Source organism: Lepidothrix coronata, unplaced genomic scaffold (assembly GCF_001604755.1).
Source record: "Lepidothrix coronata isolate B3197 unplaced genomic scaffold, Lepidothrix_coronata-1.0 Scaffold52, whole genome shotgun sequence".
Taxonomy (NCBI): Eukaryota; Metazoa; Chordata; class Aves; order Passeriformes; family Pipridae; genus Lepidothrix; species Lepidothrix coronata.
Window position 1 is genome coordinate 907,501 of NW_016690232.1, and position 25,570 is coordinate 933,070.

Consider the following 25,570-nt stretch of genomic DNA (forward strand, 5'->3'; position numbering starts at 1 on the left):
CCTTTTTTTTTTCTTTTTTTACTTGTGAATTACAAGATAAAGTATTCATAAATGCTTACACTCTTCCAGAGCACTGTATACTAACAATGAAGTGGTGTTAATACCACCAGCCTTATGAAACAAACACGGGAATTACAAAACAAAGACTTCTGGGGTGAATTTCATAGAAATCATTTAGAGAGAGTTGTACTGCAAAGCTTCTCTAAGCCTGTTCACTTGACCTCAGTCAGCATGTTGTCAATCCACTCCAAGCCAGCAAGGCAGGAACTGGAAGACCACCAGAAGCGACTTATAAAGGCAAAGCCATTCCCTGAGCAAACCCAGCTCTTTTGACAAAGTCTGAAAGAACTCACACAAAACTGTATTTGAAGTTTTTTTCAGTCTGAAAAATCCTGGGAAAAAAACCCCAACTTTGAAGAGCTGCGAGCCATGCACGTATCAATGATACAAAGATACTCAAAATCAGCTCCATTCTTCAGAAAATAAGTCTAAACTACACACTTCTACTGGAAATTCAGAGATTTATCCCAGAGTGTGGACTGAGCAGCATATCCATCACAATTCTTGTCATTGCTGTGCTTAATCCCATACTGTCTCTAGGAAAAAATGAGCTACTCCATCTTCTCAAATGCACAAGGAGGAACTAATTAACAAGAGAAGGAATTTTCTAAGAGTGATTGTCAACCCAAAAGCCAAACTTCTTCTAGTCACAAGGGAGCTACAACCAGCTTTCACATACGTATTTCATTCATAAAACCTACAGTTAACACAGTCTAAAAGTGAGTTTAAATTTCAAATTATGAATTTTTCAAAAGGCCTTTCAGCATCTGGGATTTTAATATTCTGAAATGGCACGTCCTGGACCAAATTTTAAATTATTTCAGGTAAAAAACCCCCAGGATTTTCTCTCATCTGCTGAAAACGAGTCGCTAATAAGTATGGAATTAGAAAAGGTTCCTGCTGATGTCTTTTTTTTCCACAGCATGAAAATGCAAGTCCCCCAAGGCCACAACTAATGTCTGTTTGGAAGGGGAAAAAACCAGCAGTGTTTTAACAAGCACTCGAACGAACATCATCTTCTTGCTGTTCACTGGCGTGGTCAGGGATGTGGGATTACATTAATATGACAGAAAAAAGATTGAGCAGGATGTCCACTGCAGTACCAACTGATTTGCAAAGCCCCACACAGTTGCAAGACTGCTAAGTTTTCATTGTTTATACCTTCAGAGATCAGAATATGAACATCCCCCAGCTTCTGCCCTAGATTTAGTTAAACTTAATAATACATTTTCATTACCAAAAACTTCTGATCTGGGGGACAGAGCAGAAAAGAAGGAAAAAAACCCACAAAACCTAAAAAAAACAAAAACCACCCAAATATTTGTTTCTCTGCACTGTCTTAAGAAAACCTGAAAATGCTTTAAAAACAATCCTTAACAAAATCACTAGTATGTAAAATGATAATTCCATCAATTCTTGTTGTTAGCCAACAAGAGCATTGGTACTGCCATGAAAGCTCTCTGTCAATTCAATGTCTACACCTAATAATAATTCATCACATTGCAGAGGAGATAAAATGTTTAAGCAGCTACCAAATCAGGTCTTTGCTACTGCCTTAAATCAATCCCTATCATACCAGATTTTCTGTAGAAGGCCCACTCATGCACTAGATGTAAATTGGTAGCCAGATGCCAATCAGGAACAGCAGCTACAGTCAGATAAACAGCCCATCATCTGACAGAAAGGGAGTCACAGGTTCTTTAGGAAAACCTGCAACAGCATGTAAATTCTCAATATTTACTGGCACAGATGCTCTATCCCTTGCCAACATAGTGACTAACACACACCAAGTCAAGTTACTATCACTGGTGTTAATTTAACACCAGGCTGTTTGCAGAGAAATACCAGAGCCAGTGAGCTCAGCCTGCTCTGCCGAGGAAGGTTTAATGAAGTCTCATCACTAACTATATTTCTTTTGTAATAAAAATATTTCCATGTAAATATATCAGGGTTTATTCTAAAAAAAAATGAAATCTTCATTCTGCAATTTATCTTTAATTTCTGTTACTATCCATAACCCCAAAGCTCATTTACAAAGACTTCTAGTTACTACAGTCACTACATCATGCTAGCAAAAACAAATAATCTTTTTCTAATAATGATCATCAAGGGTAAATATTGATTTCAGCTTCATAGAAAACAATTCTTGGCAAAAAAACTGAAGAAAAGTATATTTCATCTCAATCATCTGAACAAAAATAAAAGTTTAAAACTAGAAGCATATACGCTTTTACACAATATGGCTTATAGGGCTTTGAACTTTCCTACAGCTAAATTGTAACCAATTTTTAATCAGATTTACATTCTGGTATTTCACTGCAGAGAGAGAGGAGCCATAAAACCTCAAATAAACTCTTTATTTGAGCTGACAATAAGGATTTCTTGTTGGGCATGCATCCCAGGAAGATCAAGAGCTCCAGAATGCTATAAACATTGTCCAAATTACAGTAGGGCTAGAGAAGGAAGATTTGAGGCCCTACCACACTTCCCTACACATTTGCTTGATATGCTCAGACATACTGCTAAATCCTTTGCAACCGCTGACAGACTGAAAGGCATGATGCTGTACCAGAAAGGCAATATTCCCATCACACATTTTCAGTAATTCCTATGTACTGCATGGCATAAGAAATGGAAACAGTATTCAGATGGTCTCATAAAAGTACAGCAGAAAGTAAAAAACTGTTCATAAGGAACACGAAATGATGAACTGTATATTTAGAGGAAAATATTTTGCACATCTAAATTTAAAACACATTTAAATCTGGAGTTTAAATCAAAAAGTAAAAAAATCACTTCAGGCATCACTCTCCTATGCCTCAGAATATATATCTTCAATTTGCAAACTGTTCACCAACACTGAAGTTGATCTTCTCTCCTCCTTGTTCTTCTAATTCAGAGGTAGTGCTAAAGCACTGCATTTTACATTGTGTGCTAGGCTGCCCTCAGAATCAAAGGTTGAACATATGCAAGACTGATATTCAGGGACAGTCCCAAACAACTGCAACCCTGAAAATGTATTGGTAGAATGTGGGTGTGAACTATTAGTATTCTCTGCACTGTGCATACAGATCATAAAAATTTCTACCATTTCTGACCCAGCATCTTTCCTCACCTTATACAAGAATCCTTCAGAAAACACAGCTGGAAACAGGATCCTGAATTACACAGGAATGCTGAAGGAAGTCTTCCTGTTTGAATGACATACACATGCACCCCTCCCATTGCCCTTATTTGCTTTCGTGTGAAGAAAATGTCAAATGCACAAGATGCTCAGCTGCACCAGTAAAATTGTTACTAACTGCTGGTGGAAAAAAATACAAAAAAAAAAAATCAAACACTCCCTTTCACAAAAAGTTACTCAGGGCATTTCTTTATGTTCCAGTCGAAAAGTTAACTGAATTATTACGATAGTCTACTGCAGTGAGCTCAAAACATAGAGATTAGCCCTGTATATTTGTGGACTATGTTTTCAGTAAAAAGTTCCAATTCTCACTTGTTCCATGTTATCTTCACTAAATTTTTAGAGCAAGGGTATTACATGAAAGACAACTGAAACATTTAATTTGAAATAGCAGAAAGGTTAATTCAGAGGTGTGAAGGAGCAGCAACACTGTAATAGCCTGAAGATACAGCACAGCATAAAATCTACTCCAAACTCCCAATCCCCTTCATACATAATCCTACTTTATTTCTCCTATGAATGCAGCATATGGAAATACTTTTAATAATTGTAGCAGTAGTGCTTAAGGATGGTGAAGTTACTTTACAGATGACCTCAATTTTCTTTCAGAAACATAATGCTTCATTTTACAGATTTTTCTGTCAAATCCGAGGTACCTATATACAAAACAAGATTTACTATTGCTCAATATAAATACAATTTTTATAATCTGGCCCATCTTTCCTTAAGTGGTATATTCAAAATGTCTGCACCAGTGCCTAGCAGCAATAAACCTGTCTGCCCAGTTTTACTAAGTAAGCTGATGCTGGGTAAAGTGGGGTTTGGGAACTCAAGGCATACCATGACACTTGTGTGTAGCCATTCTAAAACCATCCACCTGTTCCATTTGAAGGCACTAATAAAACACTAATCCCTGTTAGCCTGGCACACCTTTTCTTTTTCAACTGTGCTATTAAATTCACCACTATTGAGAATTTCAGGAACATGGAACAATTCTGCCACCTAGAGTCCATACATAAAGATGCTTTTACAATCAAATGATTACTTTTAAAATATCCAAAAATTTTACTCTCAGACCTTTTAGCTGTCAAAAATGATAAAAATATTATATTAGTCTTGCTATCAATTTGTTTAATTTAAATATCTTTTCCAGTTACAAGATCATATAAAGAATTTACTGCAACTGTGATTATAACTGTAGTACTAATCTCCTCATAGGTGACTTCAGTAGTAAGAATGCTCAAAAGGACAAAAATACGAGAATTGAAAGTAACTGAAAAAGTGATTTCTCACTACATTTACTTCAAATATGATAGTTACTGTTAAGAGGATCAGGCCTACAAAGAAAATACATCAATTTAAAAAATAAAGTCTGCAAATATTAATTGCAGTTGTAGTATATTCCAGGTGACAACACAAAACGAAAAAAATATGACCACCACAAAAATGAGATTCATATGGGGAAAAATGGAAGGTTCTGCTATTTAATACTTATGCACAGGAATAAAGAAAACCACAGAATAAGAACATGCTGGAATAGTTCAGAGCAAGACACTGTATCAGATAAATCTGCAATTGTGGGTTACATCCAAGGTAAATGCCACATACCAGTAAAGTGCTAATCCCTCCAGCCAGCTCAGCTATAAACTCCAATCATCCTACTCAGTTCTGAACCTCTCATCACCACACACACAAACATACTCAGAGGTTGGGGGTGGGACAGTGGGGAAATAAAAATCAAGATTATAGAATTTAATACATAAAACTCATAGTCATGATCTATGAAATTAAGTTAGAGCTGAGGCTATTCCCTTCTGTATTAATGCTTTTTTTAATAGATAAGGATATACTGGGCATCAAGTAACTTTTTCCAAAGAAAAGTATAGATTACAACATGGCTGCAATAACTAGAGATATAAAATCTGAAAAACTGTGAAGGGTTAAAAAGCAAAGTTGTTTATTTAATCAAATTGCTTCTTATAGAAATAAGATTCCCATGCTTTCAAAACAAAACTTAAGGAAATGTGCTGGATAGTCTAGTCTAAGTCTTTCACAACAGAGAATACAAAAATAAGGATTAAGCCAGGAAAATATTTTATTTTATGCATATAAATATATGCATAAATATAAAAATTGTTTTTATACTTAAAAAAGCTGTAATTCAGAATATTGTCTTAAACTTTTTGTAAATATTAAGCAGGGAAAGTTTAGTTACCCAGACTGTGAGAGAATTGACTTTGTCACTCTGCAGCAGAGAAGCAACAGCAAGAAATAAATTAGACCATTGCTCCAATATTTCAACCTTGACCTAGCAAGTAATATGTACTTAAAGGAACAATCTTACACTAACAAAAAGATGCAATTTCATGATGCAAATGTTATGAAACTAGAGGGACTGAGCTTCACATACAACTTGGTATGGGATCAGAGTCAACAGTTTTTCCATTATAAACAGATACCTGCATAAGGAGCCCACATCCAATCCTTCTTTGATTTTATACACAGCTAACTCCATTAGAAAAATATTTACCTCAAAATCCAATTTTTCATGGCCAACTTATATGGTTCCATTTTGGTGCTTTTCCCTAGAACCTATCCAGGCAGGCAATAATGTTAAAATGCCATACAGGTCACTCTAGACTCCTAGTGCCTTGCAGTGCCTTCAAAAGACACAAAGCTCAAGGAAGACAGTAGAGAAAGGTTATATTAACGTTAAAAGCTGAGAAATCCACCAAACCAGCAGCTGGCCCAGCCCCAGGCAGCTGCTGCTCACAGATATGTAAATGTGTGTGTGCCTGGACACACCTACATGGAGTGTGTGTAGCCCTTGCTCCGGCTTTGCAGCTCAAGAGACGTAGCAAGGTTATGTGGTACAACCTTTAGCCTTCCCACATGTTTGACAGGATGGATTATGTTATTTCTCCTGTACGTGGGGTCAGAGTTCCCTTAAGCAAAGGTAATTGCAGTAGACTTGCAACTGTAAGAAAATATGACTGAAGAGTGCTAGCCAAAATTTCAAGTTTTAGCAATACTCTGTAGCACATTCCCGTGTATTGGGTCTGGCTGAGATGGAGTTAATTCTCTCTTTGCAGCCCTCGTAGTGCTGTGCTGTGCACTGATAGCCAGAAAGGTGTTGATAACATTTGATAACACCCCACTGTTTTGGCTACTGCTGAGCAGTGCTGGCACAGCACCAAGGCTGTCCCTCCAGCATTTCCTCCTCACCAGCAGGCTGGGGGTGGGCAAGATCTTAGGAGGGCAGACAGCCAGGACAGGTGACCCAAACTGACCCAAGGGATATTCCTTACCATATGACATCTGCTCAGCAATAGGAGCTAAGAGAAAGGGGGAGGAGAGGCAATTCTTATTACCATATTTGCCTTCTGGAGCAACTCCTAGGCGTACTCAAGCCCTGCTTCCCAGGAAGTGGCTAGAGATCACCTGCTGACGGGAAGTAGAGAATAAATCTTTTGTCTTCCTTTGCTTCCACACACAGCCTTTGCTTTTATTAAACTGCCTTTATCTTGACCCACACATTTTTTTCCATTTTATTTTCTCCCAGTCATCCTGCTGAGGAGGGGAGCAGCTTGGGGGGCACCTGTCATCCATCCAGCCAATGTCAACCTACCACAGTCTAAAAAGAAAAGGATGGAAGATTTTTTTTTTTTTAAAGAACATCTGAAATGCTCAGAGCTCACTATTCATATGAGAACACCAGTCAGTTTCAAAAAGTTATAAACTCACAAGGCCAGTATTAGTGCATTTCCAAGATTCCAGCTTTAAGATTTCTCTACACACAAGCAGAGCATGTTTAACCCAGCCCACCCAGTTACCATGCTGCTTATCTAAGAGATACTTCTGAGCAATCTATGAGATTAAAAATAAATAACTAAATATAAATCAACTACATCAGCAGTCACCGACAAAACCACACTCTCCAAATACACCTGTGAATGCTGAAACTCCTGCTCAGTCTACTTTAATTTGTTCCCACAGGGAGAATTCAAGTGCTAAATACATTTACAGTAGAGATGCAATGAGGAGGTTTTTCCTTCAGAAAAGACTGCTGTAGCCTGCTACAGGCGATTATAAAAACCAAAGGATTGTTCAGGAAGGAAAGCCAGAGGAAGGATGTGAAAGGAAGGAATCAACTTCAGTACAGACACAGGGGCTTTTTCGAGGTGTTCAATGGTTTGTCTTACAAAGTGGCCAGATATTTATCTAAAAACATGTCCACAACAGAACTGAAACCTGTGCAGAGCAGTAATGCAAAACTTAACATTCCAAATACTTATGATGGTAAATATTCTATGTATGGATTCAAAACTCTAGCTACCTGAGCAGATATCTAACTTCGTATACAAAGGTTCTCTCGATAACAAAGTTATAAAAGTAATGTTTTGTTAGTGTTTTCCCCTAATATTTGCAGTTTAGAAAGTGTCAACACTAATTCTGATATATATTCACCAGACAATATCTCAGTTCAAACTGATTTAACATACATAAAAATATGGTGAACTTAAACTGCTCTCCAGAAGCAAGTGCCATAGTCAATGGCATGACCAAGAACTCATTCATGATTAAGCAACTGAAGTTATTGTGCCTGCTTCATACAAAACCCATCACTAGAAACACCAGTGAGACACTTGCAACACCTTGTTTAAATATCCATGTACAGATTAAAAAATTTTCCCTTTTTCTCCTGTAAACTTCTCTCCCTACCCCTGTACTGTTCCTCTCCCACAGCAGATACTGTATTGGGTCTGAAGGCAGCAATTCCCTCATTCTGACTTTTGTGTGTGTTTGTGAAAGTTAAGAATGAGAACTGAGCTGCATGAAGAGTGAGGACAAACAGATGAGATGAATTTTAAGCCCCTGACATTTGTTAAAAGAATGGTAAAGGAAGTCAGAAGCAGTTCTAGCATGAAGTACTTCTATTGCTTTTGAAATCTGACTACATTTTCAGTTGGTTAGACTGTCCACGGACTCACCAAAACAGCAATGTTGTGTTGTAAGCCTTCAGCCAAACCTGAAATTATTTTGCTTTAAACAACATACACTCTCAAATAGTTCTAAAATTAAGCTACAAGAGGGAAAAAAATCCTTAAACTAAACAAATGCAAAGTGGCTCTGAAGAATGATTACATAAAAATGTCCTATTATTCATAAAAATCAAGAAGACTACACTACAGACTTGGGGAAAGCCAACAGATACTTAAAACGGGCAGTGCAGGATGACTCATCCACTAGCAATTAAATCAAACACTGTATTTTCAAAAGAAGGTAGAACTGCATAAGAATCATACAGAAAACTATAGAAAAATACCTCAAAAGATGTTCTAAGTCAACAACATAAAAATAAGCAAGGAGACAAACTGCACATTCTAGTAATCTTAAAACCAGAAGAGGACAAGTGAACTGACATGTCTGATTTTACAAACAATAGGAACCTCACAAAAATCAGTAAAAGCCAGCCAGGGATCAATGCAACATCTGATCAAAAGAGGGTAACCAAGGGGGTCAGACAGATAAAGGAGCTGTGTGATGCATTATAGAAACCCTAAGAGTCAAATAAACCCTAAGAGTCAAATAAACTGTGAAGGACAACCACTGAATGACAGTAAATGGGTGACACCCTGTCCCAGATCATGAGCATTAGGGCTGTATTGCAAATATGAACAGGACAGGACAGAGACTTCCTAACAAGAAAACACTAATTAGGAGAGATTCCAATTATTCAGTGGGTTGGATAAGTGTCAAGAAGGGAAGTGATGTAGTGATTAATTTTTTAGCTATCATAAGTAATGGCTTCTTGGAGCAATGGGCCAAAGTAATCACAAAAAAAAAATAAAAATCTCTGATTTAGTCCATAGCACACATTTTAGAGAGGCAGCTGCTGAAGAACATTCTACAACAGCAGTATCAATGAATTCAAATTCAGCATTCTTGTGACAAACAAAAAAACCCCACAGCCAGGCAAAAATCCATCACTATGATTTCAGCAAGGGGGGCTATGTAACAATGAAGATGCTATCAATAAAAGCAGCACCTAAAAGGGCAGAATGCAAGTATCATGAGAACTTTTTAAGATGTTAAAAAAGAACACTACATCACTGGAGACTTATTAAGAAATCCTGGAACAGTTCTATAAGGCACACTGTAAAATTAGGAAGTGTGTCCCAAAGGAGAAACAGTAAATACTTGAGATTATTGCCATAGAATTTGGAGGAGCACATTGCTGAGGGAATCGGTACTTTGGTCAAACACATCAAAACCAGAGGAAACCTGCCAGAAAGCTGATTGGCTCAAGGGATTCTCTTTTTACTGTGTCCTGATCTTCCTAGTGTTTACCTTTTGCATCTTAAGCTATCTCTGTATCTCAGTTAACTATGGAGAACACTGGGAAAGCTCACAGACAAGAGTGTTTCTCTGTGGAAAAGAGAGGCTGAGGAGGTGCTTCGGCCTGAAGCAATTTTTTGAAAGAAAACTGACATTTAAGAGTGCTCAGTCTTTGTTACCATTCATGTAGGAATTCCAAAGAAATTCAGATATTGCAAAGGCACACACTGTGTGGTATGTAAACTACTGCTGAAGACAATTTTGGTTTTAAACATTCTAGGAGGATTCAAGAGACTGTGGATAAATGCATACAAAGCAGACAGTGAAAATTTACAATAAAAAGAATTATCAGGCACATTGGCAATTCAAGTATCATACAGAAGAGTCAAAACAGCATTTACAGAGCAGTAGCATGCCTTCCTGATCAAAATTCTTTACATGAACAGGCGAGCAGGGAAGGAATGATCTGCCTGAGACACTGTATCTGAGTTTCTTAACAACTTTTGAGAAGGTTTTGCACAAAGGTTCTTGAAATAGAAGAAAAAGAAAGAAAGCAGAAAAAAATCCCACATAAAAACCCCCCCAAACACGCATCAAAAAACCCTCCCAACCCACCTACAAACAAAAACCCTGAGCTGTTCTGAGATAAATCACAGCCCTCAGTAACATGTGATGTTTCCCTATCTACTTACTCTCACTGCTACTTGCTCGAAAATATAAACATTAACATTCAATGATTTCTGTCCAAGCTACCAAGAATGTTCCTGCAATCCTGCACAAACCAAAATAAAAGATTTGCTGTTATGCCTATCATATTCACCAGGCTGCTCAAAGTAACTGCATGCTAGAGTCCAAGAACAAACTCAACCTCCGGTTTCTTGTCTCTCTTCCCCTGGTTATGTTTTGCTTAAAATCACTACCTCATCTCACTATTATTACAAGGATGTTACACTAAAACATTCATCTCTTTCTCTGGTGTCTTGGCAAGTTTCACTTAGAAGACATGTTGAGATAGGAATGCCATGAATGATTCCCAAAAGGAGGAAGAGCTACCCAGATTCCTTCAGTACAGACCTTTCCAATGACTAAAACATCAAGCAGCAAGGTTGCTACAAATCTCACAGACCCAAAGAAGCAACACTAACTCTTTATGTAGCCCACAGGTACCTGCCACATAGCTGGGAATTACCCCCCAGTTCAGGAATGAATTTTTCTACCAAGCCATGGGACAATACAATAAAATTGAGAGCTTTGTAAAATACTGTTAAAAATCAGACAAATGAAAACTGACACCTCGTTTACTTCTTAACATTATTTTCCTGTGACAGTACTTAAAAGAAGTAGCAAAGGCAAATGATTCAATTTGACAATAACCTCAGGAGAACAGACATTTGCAATCTTTTAGAACTTGACTTACTGCTTCCTTGAGAAATTTAGTGCCAAGTATCTCTGCAATAAAGAAAGCCTAACTGTCCAAAAAGAGCAAGCTGTGCTTGCAACTATGTTCTGGATGGCACATAACCAAATGCAGTCAAAGCCATGGATTAAAGTAGCATGAAGGGACAAAAACATAGACAAAAGCCTTTTCATGATAACACTTTCTGGTTTTCTTCATTTTAGCATTTTCCTGCCTTATTCCTTTGGTGTTTTCCACAATGTACTTTCAATGTACATGTGTTGTTACTTCTATCAGTTACTCCTCACTTTTGTCCTTTTCAAACCCACAGGTACTTTCATAGAGGCCTCCCAACTGTAGGGCCCAAGACAGCTTTGTTTAAAAGGACTTAAGTGATTACTTGGTATCTTTTAAATAGCTGAAGCAAGTATTTTGAGATATAACTTAGGCTCACTGTAACGTGATAAGAACAAACTTCTCTGTCACTCCAAGTCCACCTTTACATGGAACACTGAGCGTAATCCTCCCCAGCCATCTCTGATTAACAAGTCAGATATAGGAGATTTAAAAAATGCAGTTTGTCACTGGGATTGCAGACCAGCTTGGTATCCAGAGCATTACCTTGCCTGTGCTTTGTAAGATTGTAGTTCTTGTCCTCCATACTCTCTCCCTGCTGACAATATCTCTGGTTACATCCACTTCAGCATCAACAAAACTTCTCTGTTTAAGAGCAGTTATGTCATCATCTAGATCAGTTTTGATAGTAGATCTTTTCTTTGCCATGATTTTTGCCTTGATAGCAGCAATTTTTTCCACTGACATGGCTTCAGACAAGGACCTAAATGAGCAAAAATAACAGCAGAGACTGAGTAATTACACAAACAATTCCTCTGAAAGAACTTGTGAATAAATAACTTCATCCTGCCTAAAGTTCATGGCTATGCTATAAACTACAAAATAGCAACCTTATATATACTGAAAGACTATGAGCTTGGCATTGCTGTTTTGGGCATAAGAATCAAACTTCTGACAAAGACTCCATCCAGTATTAGCAAAAAAACCATCCAAAAATCAAAACTATAACATATAAAAGTAAAGAAGACCAAAGTAAATTGTCAGGACTAACACTATCACTTCTAACATCATCTGAATTTCAGCTCCCTGTGGATAACCATTTTGTGTCCAATCTCTGGCTGCTCTGAGCCTTTCAAAGCATTAATCTAAATTTTGGCTGAGGTGCTGTTGTATGGACTTGGTCACTTGGAAGATGTGTTACCTTCTCAGAGCAGGCAGGCCAACAAAAAACAGATGGTAGTAACTTTGTCACATTAATTTGTGTTTGAGGGAGCTCAGTTGAGTCCAAGAGTGCAATATCTTTATCTGTTTGCTTTTAATTGTAAAAATAGAATTTGGTTGCCAATGAGCCCTATTGTTTTTCAGGTGGGATGAAATAAAAAAGACTGAATTGCACAATCCTAACTGTCCAAACCCAATTTTATGTTAAGGGGACGTTTTTTTGTGAGAATACATTAAAAAAATTAATATAAGTACTGGATATGAAGTATTCTCCTTTACAACTAAGCTATTGGAAAGGGAACTTCTCTGCTCTGCTATTGAACAAAGTAACAACAGAGTCAAGCATGGAGTTCAAACTCACTACCTGTAAATGTTGTTTGTACTTTTTTAAAGGGACAGTCTTTTACATCCAGCATTTCAAAAATCAGTAAATAGAGAATATAAAGTAATTACAAACAACACTTAGTAGTCATCACTGTAGCACTGCCTCACAACTCTAAAACAAGTTGTGATACACTCAAGCTAGCATCCAAATACAAAACAATGTGTACTTTTTGATTTTTTTGATCTTATACTTTCTGATCTTAAGTCAGGTACGACAATGACATCCTTTTTTTCCTAGTTTCCTTTGAAGTACGCCTATACAAGAGACAGAGAAGAGGCAGTAATTCAAAATATGTATTTTTCATGTGGTTAGGTCTAATTATGGATTCCATAAGTGACTCGAATCTGCTCTATAATAAATGTTTGAAGATCTGACTCCCCAGACATTACTAATGAGAGGATCTAAGGGAAGAAGAATTCCACTGAGAGCTGTTGGACAGAAGTAAAACTGGCTCCCTTGAACAGCACAAGAACTGCTATCCATCCTATAATTAAGCATTATCCATAATAAAAAAAGCAATCCTACCTGATCTGCTCCGTTTGCACGATACCTTCCTTATGTCCTTCCAGCCGAGCTGCCAAGCGCTCCTTGTCGAGGCGCACGCACTCCTCATCCTGGAAGGAACAGCTCTGTTTAACTGGAGTGTTCCAACTTGTGTGCATTCTCTCTTAAAAAATAACTACGACTAGAATTAAAGCTGTTCAGCACTATTTTCTGTACATTTGCAAGGACAATCCTTATTTCCCTTTTTTTTTTTGATCGGTGCACTAGCATTAACTGCGGAGCTATGGGAAATTTCCTCTCAAGAACCACTAAGTACAAATAAGAAAATGAAAAGGAAACTACCCTTCCCTTGTAAAGAGCCTCGCTTAAACAACAACTGAGAACAACAGAAAAATCACTCAGAGAATTTAAAGCTGGCAAACAATGCTCATATTCAGGTAGGACAATACAAATCCACACATATAAATATTTAAGGCAAATTTATCAGACATTCAAGTTTGTCCAGATATTTAATCAGTGACATTTTTAAAGACAAGAACTGCTCAGAATTGTTGTATCTTGATGCAGAACTTTTAGAAATGGCATTCCTAGTGAGGACAAAAAACAAGTCAAGAGTAAGGAATCCTCTAAGTTACTCAAGCCAGGTTTGAGACAGATATGTAATTTGAGAAAGCAGCAGAGAGATGTAATTTTATTCCATCTTTTCAGCTTCTTAATGTCAATAGTACTTGTGTTCAACCTGTCTCATTTCCCCACAAAACTGAAATCAGCATCAAGCCCGTCCTACTGCTAAAAGGCTGTTTGGAAAGGTTGAAGCACAGCAAAAACCCATGCCCACACATGAGGAGAGACTTAGAATCTCTACACTGAGATGATCTCCCATTAATTTAAAACAGACTTCACAGACACCGAGCTGCCAGAGCAGCAAGGAAACAAAGAGAAGATGGCTATAACCTGACACTTATATGCAGAACTCTTGATTATCCAAATTATGGTGGTGAAGACAATACAGTTTCAAAACACACCGGCATCATAACCACACAGGGTAACACAGAATAAAATCTATGGATCATCAACAGGTCATCTCACAGCAATCATCTGCTCACGTGCCATTAAGAATGCATCAAGTTTTTATGATACCTATGCAGTTTTAGGTAAGCACAAGCAATGTTCAAATCCAATTCTTGAATAAGCAAATTTATGTATTTTGATAACTCTTCTTTTAAGAAGAATCATAAAGCCTAAGTACTCTGAAAACATATACAGATTTGTAACTCAGAGGAGACAACTGGATAGACATACTTTTCAAATAAATTATCAAGAAAAACTAACTAATTTTTTAAAACCAGGCAGAGTTAAGTAATGCAACGTGTGTAATAGACACATTGCTTCTATTAGAGGCACTTGTGAAAATACACTGTTTAATTAATTAATTATCTAAGACATAGCTTCATAAAACAGTAATCACAGGAACAGCTTCATATACTGCTACCAAAGGGACTAAGCCAGCAGGTAAAACAAAGTCTCCATTGATAGATATAGGACAGGCATTTAAGTCATAATGCCAACTCATGGATGGCAAATAACTGGAGCAAGTCATCACAGAGCACTTTTATTCCAGTCCCATCTTAGCAGACACGTTACAGTGCAAAGGGTATTTAAGAGATGTGTGGTCAAGCTTTCCCCTTTCATACTACAACATACATCCAGCAACCAAAATTCCACATTTAAATAGGAGGCTTTAATTCCAACTCCTTCCAGTTCACATTCACACTAAAAGAAGTATTGTGTGGACCCAGAGGACAGAGATGTCAGAGGAATTTCTACAAAAACAAATAAATAGTGTAATATACCACTACCCCCAGTTTCCCAGTTTTATTGATGACAGTTACTGTCATTACCTCTATTCTTGGTTTCTTTGCTTCTGCTAATATTTCATCTGCTGCTCTTTTAACTACAAGAAAAAGAAAACATTAAAAATGCAAGACTGTAGTAGACTTCCATAAAATAAAAAAGTTATTTTTTAATTAAATTGTACCTTGAGTGGACCGCTGAAGACCAATTTCAAGTGGAGCACTTCTGTCTATGCTTGATGAGGTTGCTGTAATCAAACAGAACATTTAGTTTAAACACAAAATATCAGCCATAATATTTGAGTCAAAAAGAAAGAGGGACAAAAGAAACTGCAACAATGGAAATTGTAACTAGATATTAGGCAGTAAAAGCGGTCAAACACTGGGACCAGTGGAGTGGAGATACTCACAACCTGTCTGAATATAAAGTTAGATCAGGTTGCTCAGGGTCATCTGGCCCTTCTTTGAAAAGGGGCTTGAACCCGCTGGCCTCCTGTGGTCCCTTCCAACATAAATTAGTCAGTGATTCTATGATCTCTATATACCACATAAAAGAGTCACAGTGGTAATTAGAACCTGGAATCAAGATCTACCAGTTTGTCCAGTTTTTTGGAGTAAAGACAACTTGCTGGTCCCTTTAAAATATATATAAAAAATGGTTTTACTGCCCATATTACAGAAATAATCTCATATTCCAGGATACTTAAAATTTTAAGACCACAAATAAAACAGAGCATCCTACAAAGGTAAGTGATACTTATCTTCTTCTCAGAGAAACCTCCTTATTCTGACCATCGTTAACAAAAAATGTAAGATGATGAAATACTAGGTAAATCTGTCAGACTGACAAAGCAGTGATTTGATATGTTTTACTGAACTGAAGATTTTATCCCACACATTTCTTGCATTCAAGATCAGTGTACTACTGAAAGCTTCCCACAGTCTAGAGACGGAAAAAACACACATGCTAAGCATTCTAACACATAGCTGTTGAGGATGTTAATAATAATAATAAGGCAGCTCACTTCTAAACATGCATGTAGGAATGCAACTCTTGTCTAAGCATCATAAAAGCAATTAATTTCAGACCAAAATTAAAACCCGCAAGAAATAATAACCTTGTTTGAGAAGTCTGAACATACTCAGTTAAGATGCAGACTGACCATCGTTGACCACTCTTCCCCTCCTACCCTTCACTTGTGCCATGAATATGAAGCAGTAAAGTGCACTATGTGTCCAAGGCAAAAGAACACATCACTCACATGTTTCCCCATTTAGGTATGCAAGCAAGTCTTTCCTATCAGGTCTTCTTACCACAGGAATGTTTTCAGTCTGAAAAGACAGCAGACATGACATTAAACTGTTCTTCCCTCCAAGTCTCTTGCTGAAGATTTTTCACTTTTATTGAAAAGTACCCATTCACACAAAGACAGGAACACGTGTCCTGCCACCCAAGAAAGCTTTACTAGCAAGCTTCAAAATGCAGCTACATCCTAGAGGATGTTCAGCTACACAAAATGAAACATGCTGTCTGCTATAAAACTGAAAGAGAGGACAGTCTTTTTTCCTCCTTCACTTCAAACTTGCAAATAAGATTAGCTTTTAACACACACACGATTCTCTGCCAGGAGTCTGTGTTGATACTTAATTTCTGTGTATCTCAATTTTCTTGTCCCAAGTACCTAAAACATGCAGCACTGCTGTGTCAGGTAACCATGTAGCACCTGGGAAGATGAAGTGTGGGCTCATAGAAAGCAGTCAAATGGAAATCAAAAGGACGTTTTCCATTGAGAATTCCTTTATCTTTATTTGTAGAGCTTATCCAGTAATTTCTCTAATTAGATTGCATATTTCCAAGTCTACTCCAAAGCTATTCTGCTGTATTTTAGTCTGTTCTGTTGATCTTTGCCCTCTCAGGCACTGAAGGATCATCTAGATTGGAATTGCACAACAGAACAGATAGACAAAAGTACTCTTTTGAAATAGTGCTGGAAACAAGTGTGTCCATAGAATATCAAGAGAAACACTACATTACTGTTAATATTTGAGTGACACACTCTTGCTGTAAATGCAACCTGGTGGTTTGAAGAGATAATCTGCTAGGAAGCAAACTGCCAAGAAAAATGCTCCACCTTGGCAGGGACTGGCACGGGATCCTTACATCGAGGTGCTGGTTTTTAAACTCTCACGTGCACTCGCACACTTTGGTGCATATTTTTTTCCCCTTCCCCAGCCAAATTCATCCATCTCAGTGCTGCTATCATCCCCCAGAAATATCTACACACGGTATTACTTATCACAAGAAAAAATCCACTGTTGCATGAGGTACTTACCGCGGCACGACGGACATACACAGGATGGGAAAGGTGCACATTATTGAGCAGGAACAAGATAGAATCCAAAGTGTAGTATTCCCTGGGCTGGCCCTCTTTCCCTGTCCTGTAAAACAGTGAAACAAAAATAGTAACATTTAAACTCTCCATCTCTGTTTCAAGCACACCCTTTTTTCGAAAAGATCTCTTTTCTTTCCAGATGACAGGTGAAAGAGCAAATAGTAATATTAATATCAGGCTACTGACAAATGGTTAACTATCAATTGTATTAAAAAATACAGGTGAAGGATATGAACAAATTATATCACCTATCAAAAATAAGCCAAACTAAGAGCTGGATGGGTTGTAAAATAAATAAGCGAGATCTGTGAAACCATGAGTACATATTCACATTTCACACATATTTATTCTGATTATCGAAGGAACTGCCTTGCCTTATTTGGGACAGCCAGAGAAACATAACTGAACCGTGAGTGAAAAAAAAATTACATGCTCTTCAGGTATAACAGGATAGAATTTTCACCCCTAGAGAAAGCACAGTGAAGAACTCAGAATATATAAATTCTATGGAGTCTAGAGAGCAAAGGGTTCAAAATAGTGCCAAAAGGTCAAAATAAGGAGCAACTAGAAACTACCTGCACACAAAACTAGCAAAACCACAACAAACTACAAAATCACAATGAGCTCCCATACTGAAGTCAGACCACATCAGAGCAACACAACAGCATCAAGTTCCATCTCAGCTTTCAAATAGCTTGTTTCAAAGAGACACCTTTTAAGTCTAAAAGGGAACTTGTTCTATGCAACCATTAGCAAACAAACCTCCCCACCAAACAATAAAACTCCCAGTTTCAGCTGGGCTCCATGTACATTGAACATAATTCCCTCCTCACACACGTTCACTCATTATGCTGCTAGGATAAGATTTTGTAGGGGAAGCAATGCCTGTCCAAGTTTCAAAACAAAACCTACTCCCTAAATACTCCAGCTGCTCTGAGAACCGGAGCTGGCACTCAGTTTCACCAGGAAAGCAGCAAGAGCAGCGATCCCACAGCGACCCGCCAGACACTGGCTCCTCCACATTGCCCAGTCCCCTTCCCCAACCAGCTGGCTCACCTTAAAGCCTGAGGAAGACAAGCCAAAGCTATAAAATTTAAGACTGGTACAGATTTTTCATGAAACGAGATATTTCATGAAGAAACCCTTGCACTAAAACCCTAAGAAGGAGCTTTCCCTCTAAGCACAGCGGCTTTACTCGTGGCTCACCATCAGCACTGAAACACAACATGCACCACAGAAGTGCCAACCTCTCTGGGGAAAGGGAGAGGAAATAAAAAATACTCAGCCACAACATTATTGAACCTGAAAGAGCTACACAAACACCTACTAAAGCAAGGGAAGTGTAGGTCTGTTTTCTCAATGCTGTAGATTTAATGCCACTACTGCTTTGCTTGCAATCACTTTTCTGAATTAGCCAGACAGAAGTGTCCAACAACCTGTTCGGAACCCATTACTAGCAGTGAGGTTCAAAACATCCCCTTCCTAATGATGCCTGAGAAAACCAGTATATGAGTATCACACAGAGAAAAGGGATCCAAAATACCAGTAGAACTGTAGAATAAAGGATCTTTCTACCAGTGTTTCTTCCTTCCAAAAACTTGGCCTGTGTGTGTGGGGGGGGAGGGTTGTGTGTATATTTTGCTGCTGGAGAGGAAAGGGAAGAGACAAAGTATCTTTAAACTGCTAAGAAGCCAAAACTTGGCTCCACAACTACAGCCAACAAAACTGGACTCCTCAGCAAGGAATTGTTTGAGTAAAGAGCAGAACAGTAACAATCCCTGATAAGGTGGTATCTAAACATATTTGGAGCACTGGAAGAAACAAAAGCTTCCTCCACATAGGCTTGGCTCTGAAGTGAAGCCATGGTGGCCCGTGATGCAGCTGTCACTTCATTTTCAAACAAACACTTTAGGTTATCCTAGGTTGGAATAACTCATTATTTCTTTGGAATGTGCCATATGCACTGAGCATTATAGAGAAGTCCAGCTGGTCATCTATTCAAGTTTTAACAATATTTAGCAGTAAATGGCATAATTTAAAAACAAACAAACAAACAAAATACTGAACCCTTACCTATTAATTTGAAAATACAGTATTACAAAGCCATGGGCATTGCCAAAGCTCAGCAGGGCACAGCTGGTACTTCATCACTTCAACCCTACACATAAGAGATCCCCATGCTCTAAGAGGATGTTTTATTAGGGGAACAAGAGATTGCATGTTAAAGGGAAATCATCAGATGGAAAAGCAGGTGCATATGAGGAGAAAATCTAAGTCCAAACTGAGATTTCAGCATCAGTGTGTCCTCCTGCTCAATAAACAGAGAACTAAAAGCAAGCAGATCTGAGGGAATCAGATTTAATGAGGTAAATTTACAAACACCTCATTAAATTTACAAACATCCAAAGTAAAAACAGAAATTAATTCTCTTATTTCCCCTATTTAGTTATGGCATCAATTAGTTAAGAAAAAAATTAAATCTTAAGAGGCAAACTTCAACAAGCCCAGTAATAAGCATTAAAGCAAAATAAGGAGTTGCATCTCTTACAAAATAAAACTCCACCTTAAAAATGGAGAAAATGTTTATATAATACAAGAGAAGAAGTTTCACCTACTTGTTTTCAACACCAGAAATTTATTTCCTGCTCATCCATTCACCTTCAACCTGGGGGCACCAGGAATTTATTAATTTTTAAGTGATTTATTTCCTCTTCCCTGTTTCAAAGCCTGCATTTTTACAGAGGTAGTAAAGCCCTGTGTCTCATCCACAAAAGCAAGCAGGAATCTTTCAGAACACAAGACGAGGCACATCAAGTATCACACAAATGACAATACCCAGGGCCAGCTGCTCCCTGTTTAAACTCCTCAGCTGCACATACAGCCCTCGGCTGGGCAAACAAAGCAATACGTTTCTCTGTTAGATTAATTCCTTCCTTTGGTTTTGAAACAGACTTTATAATTACTCTTCAGGAGCCATAGATCAAAACACACAAAACACTTAATCTCAGGCCATGTAGCCTTCCTCACGTGCCAGCAGGAGTATTCATACAACTATTACCTGGAAACTAACCTGGATTAAAGTTAGTTTTTGTGCCCTCCCCCTCTCCCTTTTTTTTTCCCTTCAGGTTACTTCTAACTTGGCTCAGTTCTCAGACCAATTCTCTGTTTGGCTGACTTTTGTGTAGCACAGAGAGAAGGCAGTGCAGGGCAGCACTGCTGACTTTGTCAGCTGAGCTGCTCGAGGAGTCAGAGCTAAATGTCTCATGGGACTACTTCTAATTCTAGCAGGGACAAATGCCACTGCTGCTGCTTGGACTGGCATTACTCTCTCCAGGCTGGAGATGCAATTACAGCAACCGTGCTGTGGACACCTAAACAGAAATCAAGGTTTGCTCTGTAAAAGACTAAGCCACCAATTGCTCAGTGTAAGCAGACTGTGAATCCTGTCAGGTGACCTGAATATAAAGGGGTTTGAATCTTAAAAGTTTTTTAAAATGTTCCTCATAAATTTGGCAATTACATAAATTACCAGCTCCTAAACTGTGGTGTCAAAGCTACTGAGCATGGCTTGCAGAACTGGTCTCAGTTTTACAGTGTCTTCCATTTGAAAATGCAACATGCAAAATGCCACAGTGGTTCCCAAGAAACATTGTGAGCTGACAGCAGTGTGATCCTATCACAAGTTCAGAAGCCACTGGTCTAAAACAAGATTAACTAACTTACCTCAAACAAATAAAAACCCTCCAAATTCTACCACATCTACCACAGGAGGTGAATACACAGACAGCTAGGAGGAGGTCACTGCTGCTGTTCTGCTCAGAGTATCATCTAATCACCCACAGTTCCTTCTTGACCATGAAGATAAAGCTGCCTGATTATACATAACAAAGTTTTCCTCTCCAGCTGCTGTCTTTTCGGCTTTTGGTAACAATGCCTGGGTCTAACTCCAGCTCTCCTGAGCAGGAGTACAGTTGGACTGGTGTTTCAGTTTCTTGTTCCCCAGACAAGAGCAATGAATCTTGCTCGTCTAGTTAACCAGTGCTTGTTAATGCTTGGGAAAAGCAACCTGTGGCAAGGACACCACCATGACTGTCTACACATTGCTCAGCAAAAATACAGCTAAGACCTTTAATTGCTATCTCAGTGTTTTTCTTCCTCTTCGGTCTAGCTACCAGTATCCCCTACCGAGCCAGGAAACACAAATAACTCCAAAATTAGTTTCTGAAAACCTGAAATGTGCTTGAAATAGCACATTCCTAGTTATAAACAGAACATAAAGTAAGATCAGCTAAAAAAAGCCCGTCTGCAAGTTAAGATAAACAAACAGGTTTATTTCCTTTCTCTCTCCCAAACTACAAGTCAGGATGCTAATATTCATATCATAATTACGAAAACAAAACAAAAAAATAATTCCTAGTCAGACAGAATAACAAGTACAGGGTTTTTTGAGAAATCTGCAGGTTCCTCTACTTTTCCACAAAGCTTCACAGGATAAAATACCTGATACACTTGCTACCTAACCCTTAACAATGAGCATTTTTTTTCTCCTAGGTTTGAAAGAGATTCTTTGGAATTCTTCTAGCAAGGACTAGAAAAGCAAGCAGCTGCTAAATTATGAGTAAAGGCTAATGAAGAACTTCCTTGCAATGTGAGCAATCCATACCATACCAGGAAATTCAACAGGTACAAACCCCTGTTTTCTGGAAGTTTTGGAAAAATAAGCATTTTATCTGGTACAATCACTTAAGCCACGCAAAGACTATCTCTACTTGTTTATTATGACAAGACCATTAGGAAAAGCCTGCACCGGGTCCTGCCCAGGAAGAGGCCCCCGCTAGGGGCAGGGCACCCGCACAGCTCACCGGGGCTCGCAGGTGAGCACAGGGGGAGCGTCGGTTTGGACCTCTCTGGCTTTGTCCTGGTGTTCCAAAGCTCCAGGACAGCAGCAAACTGGACAAATAAACTAAAACAGGGGAATCACAGAATATGCTGAGTTGGAAGGGACCCATTGGGGTCACTGAGTCCGACCCCCTGTCCCTGCACAGGACATCCCGACAATGTCACCGGGTGCCGGACAGCGTTGTCCAAACAACAACGTAACTACGTAACGCCTTGTTTTCCACCGAAAACCCAGAAAAACTCGGGAGAAGCTGCCTCCTGCCATCTCATCGCATGAGTCTGCAGGACGCGGCAGGAGAATCGAGGAACGACCCGGCCGCGGCCCTTCTGGCCCGGGGCAGGGGCCGGGTGCCTTCCCGAAGGGAGCGGCGAGTCCTTCCCTGCCCGCTCCCTGCCCGGCCGGGCTGCCGGGGGGCGGCATCGCCACCGGGACACCCGGGCACGGCGGCGCGGCCCCGGGGCCCTGCGGGACGCGGTCCCGGTCCGGCCCCGCCAGCTCGCCTCGTCCCTGCAGGGCGGCGGGGACCGAGCCCCGTCCCCGCGCCCAACTTCGGGGCAACTTCTCCCTCCCTCCTCCTCCTCCTTCTCCTCCGCCCCCCCCCGCGCCCGCCGCGCCCCGGGCCGCGCCGCTCACCCCCAGATGACATAGTTGGTCTTGACGTTCTTGGGCCAGGAGAACTCGCCGAAGATCACCTCGTCGCCCTTGACCACGATCTCCTTCTTCTGCGTGTTGTACTGCCGCAGCACGCTCAGCACGTCCGCCATCTTCGCCCGCCTGCCGCCGCTCCGGCCCCGCCGCCGCCCGCCGCAGGACCCCGCCGCCGCGCCCGGGGCTGCCCTGCGCGAACGCCTGAGCCGCCGCCGCCGCGCCGCCTACAGGGGGCGACGCCGCGGACGCGTTGCCATGGCAGCGGCCCGCCCCCGCGGGAAGGGGGCCTGACCTGAGGGGCGGAGCGCTTCTTGTCCTCCCCATCGCCCCGCCCCCAAGGCCACGCCCCCTCCGCCCTCAGGGTGGTTCCGGGTGATCCCGGAAAGCGGCAGAAACAAACTTCTTAACACCAATTTGTAGATATTAGAAAGGGCATTCTTCTTTTATTCGTCATGCTGGACGTTGGGAGGGCAGCTCCTCTAATCGGACGTGCCAAATGGCAGATGGACGGGGCCTTATTTATTACGCGTTTCATTTACATATTCATTAGATAGTTTTGCTCGCCTAATACATATTCATGTATGCTTTGCATGGTCACGCCCATATGGGAAGTCCTCCTTGGTCCTTCCGGGTCTCCGTCGTCGTCCTGACCCCAGTTTTTGGGCGGGCACGGCGTCATTGTGTTCCACCACCAAAAACTGCAGCGCTTGTTCTCTGTTTTATCTGGGTACACAGAGCTTAGTTTACATCCTGTTTGTTTACACCCCTTATCTAATTCTCGAGGACTTCTCCAAGATTGTATTGTTCCTTGTTTGGGCACTCCAGGATACTGTGAGTGAAGTTTCTGTCTCTCCTGTCACGGGTACAGCTTTCCCTCGCCCCGAGCACCCAGAGTTTTAATGTGTTTTGTATGAAAATTGAGGCTGTTTAGCCTGGAAAAGAGGAGGCTCAGGGGAGACCTCATCACTCTCTACAACTCCCTGAGAGGAGGTTATAGGCAGGAGGGGGTTGGTCTCTTCTCCCAACTACTAACATTGTGAATTATACCAATCACTGCCAATATTTATTTGTCAATGGATATAGAGTAATACCGATGGATTTAGAAGACAAAGACATAATGAATAAACAGAGTATAATTTCTTGGACTGGATTTGGAATTATTATTGGAGCTATGGCTCATGAAAATTGGAATGGAACTTGAAATACTTCCAGTGGGTCAAGTCCTGTTTCCGTGCCTCATCCAAAAACCTACATCACCTAAGCCAGTGTCTTAGGAAACACACCCTGTACATCTTCTACACTACAGATAATACTTTCTTCAGTATTATGGTGTTACAGTGACACCAAAAAGCCACTCATTTCAGTTCTGCTGCTCAGGGAGCAGGGAATGGTGCACACACAGCTGCAAAGGGATTTATTTTCAGATTTCAAGAAAATGTTGCAATTCTGGTTTTCTTTTTCATGTAAGGCTGCCTTCATCTGAGGAGAACACTGAAAAACAAAGTTCAGCAAGACAGTGTGTGCATTGGCAGTAGTTCACCAGGGACATGATGCCTGCGCCCCGAGGAGCAGGAACGCTGAGGGAGGCAGGGAACAAAGGATGGAGCAGCACGAGGTGAGGTGGTCGTGCCCTGCTGAAATCAGTGCAGGTATGAAACAAAGCATGGAGCAGCACTGCGGGGGTGCCGTCACGCTCTGTAAGAAACAATGCAGGTAACGGGAGCCAAAGGAACGACCTAAGCCATGACCAAACTTCACTTTGCTCATGGCTGAAGTCAAACTCCATCTAAACAAAAAACGATATCAACTGTAATTAACTCATCTTTTCTCCTCCCTCGAAGAAAACAATATAAATACAACTTAAGAGAGCAGGGAGGTCAGAGGAGACTCCACCTCTGTGTCCTGGGACTGTCAGCAGGCTGTACCTACCTCCTCCCCCAGGGATGCCTGTTGGGTAAGGCTCGAACATTCAGCTGTACGGAGTGCTTCCTCACTCGGGAAGTGTGGAAAGCAGCTTGTGCTTGAGATCGTGCTCTTAGCGCTGTATCAGCATCTCCCAATTTCATGTGCTTGTGCCTGGCTGTGTTACATTTTATGTGTTCACACATGCTTCTGCAGACAATGTGTTTACCACCAGCACAGAATCATGGAATGGTTTGGGTTGGAAGTGACCTTAAAGATCATCCCATTCCAGTGCCACCGTGGCTCTGCATTTTTGTTGCTTAGTGCCGAACTGGCCATCCCTCAGAATCCAAGCCCAGCTGCTTCCGGTCCTTATGGTTCCTGAGGAGCAGCTGGAATTCAACAGGGGGGGTTTTCTGCCAAATTTAATGCAACAGATAAATTCGTTTTACTCTTAATGCGATACCTTCATTAGAAGTTTTAAACGGGAGTTTACAAAACAGTTCCCGCAGCTTTGGGAATCATAGTGAGATTATTAACCAGATTATTCATATCACTAAATCAGCATTCGATAAGAGACATCGGAGAAACTATTTTCACATGGCATTAGACACACGATTCGTCCGGAAAATCCACCCCATCCTTGCCCCATCTCCTGACCCCCATCCCGGGAAATCCACCCCATCGCTGCCCCTCTCTGACCCCCATCC

The 25,570-nt window shown here is 40.2% G+C and overlaps 2 protein-coding genes across 2 annotated transcripts in view; one reads left to right on the forward strand and one right to left on the reverse strand.

Moving 5' to 3' along the window:
* The window catches only part of CDC73 (cell division cycle 73), a 106,269-nt gene extending 83,168 nt beyond the window's left edge, over positions 1-23,101 (reverse strand). Inside the window, exons 1-7 of the mRNA XM_017815746.1 lie at positions 22,944-23,101; positions 17,351-17,456; positions 16,280-16,349; positions 15,203-15,265; positions 15,066-15,118; positions 13,186-13,274; positions 11,601-11,817 (exon numbers count right to left, since the gene is read on the reverse strand). Of these exons, the coding sequence (XP_017671235.1) occupies positions 11,601-11,817; positions 13,186-13,274; positions 15,066-15,118; positions 15,203-15,265; positions 16,280-16,349; positions 17,351-17,456; positions 22,944-23,074 (729 nt within the window). The 5' untranslated portion in view covers positions 23,075-23,101. The remainder of the gene's footprint in view (positions 1-11,600; positions 11,818-13,185; positions 13,275-15,065; positions 15,119-15,202; positions 15,266-16,279; positions 16,350-17,350; positions 17,457-22,943) is intronic.
* Positions 23,102-24,886: 1,785 nt separating this feature from the next.
* The window catches only part of GLRX2 (glutaredoxin 2), a 3,656-nt gene continuing 2,972 nt past the window's right edge, over positions 24,887-25,570 (forward strand). Inside the window, exon 1 of the mRNA XM_017815749.1 lies at positions 24,887-24,912. Within this exon, the coding sequence (XP_017671238.1) occupies positions 24,902-24,912 (11 nt within the window). The 5' untranslated portion in view covers positions 24,887-24,901. The remainder of the gene's footprint in view (positions 24,913-25,570) is intronic.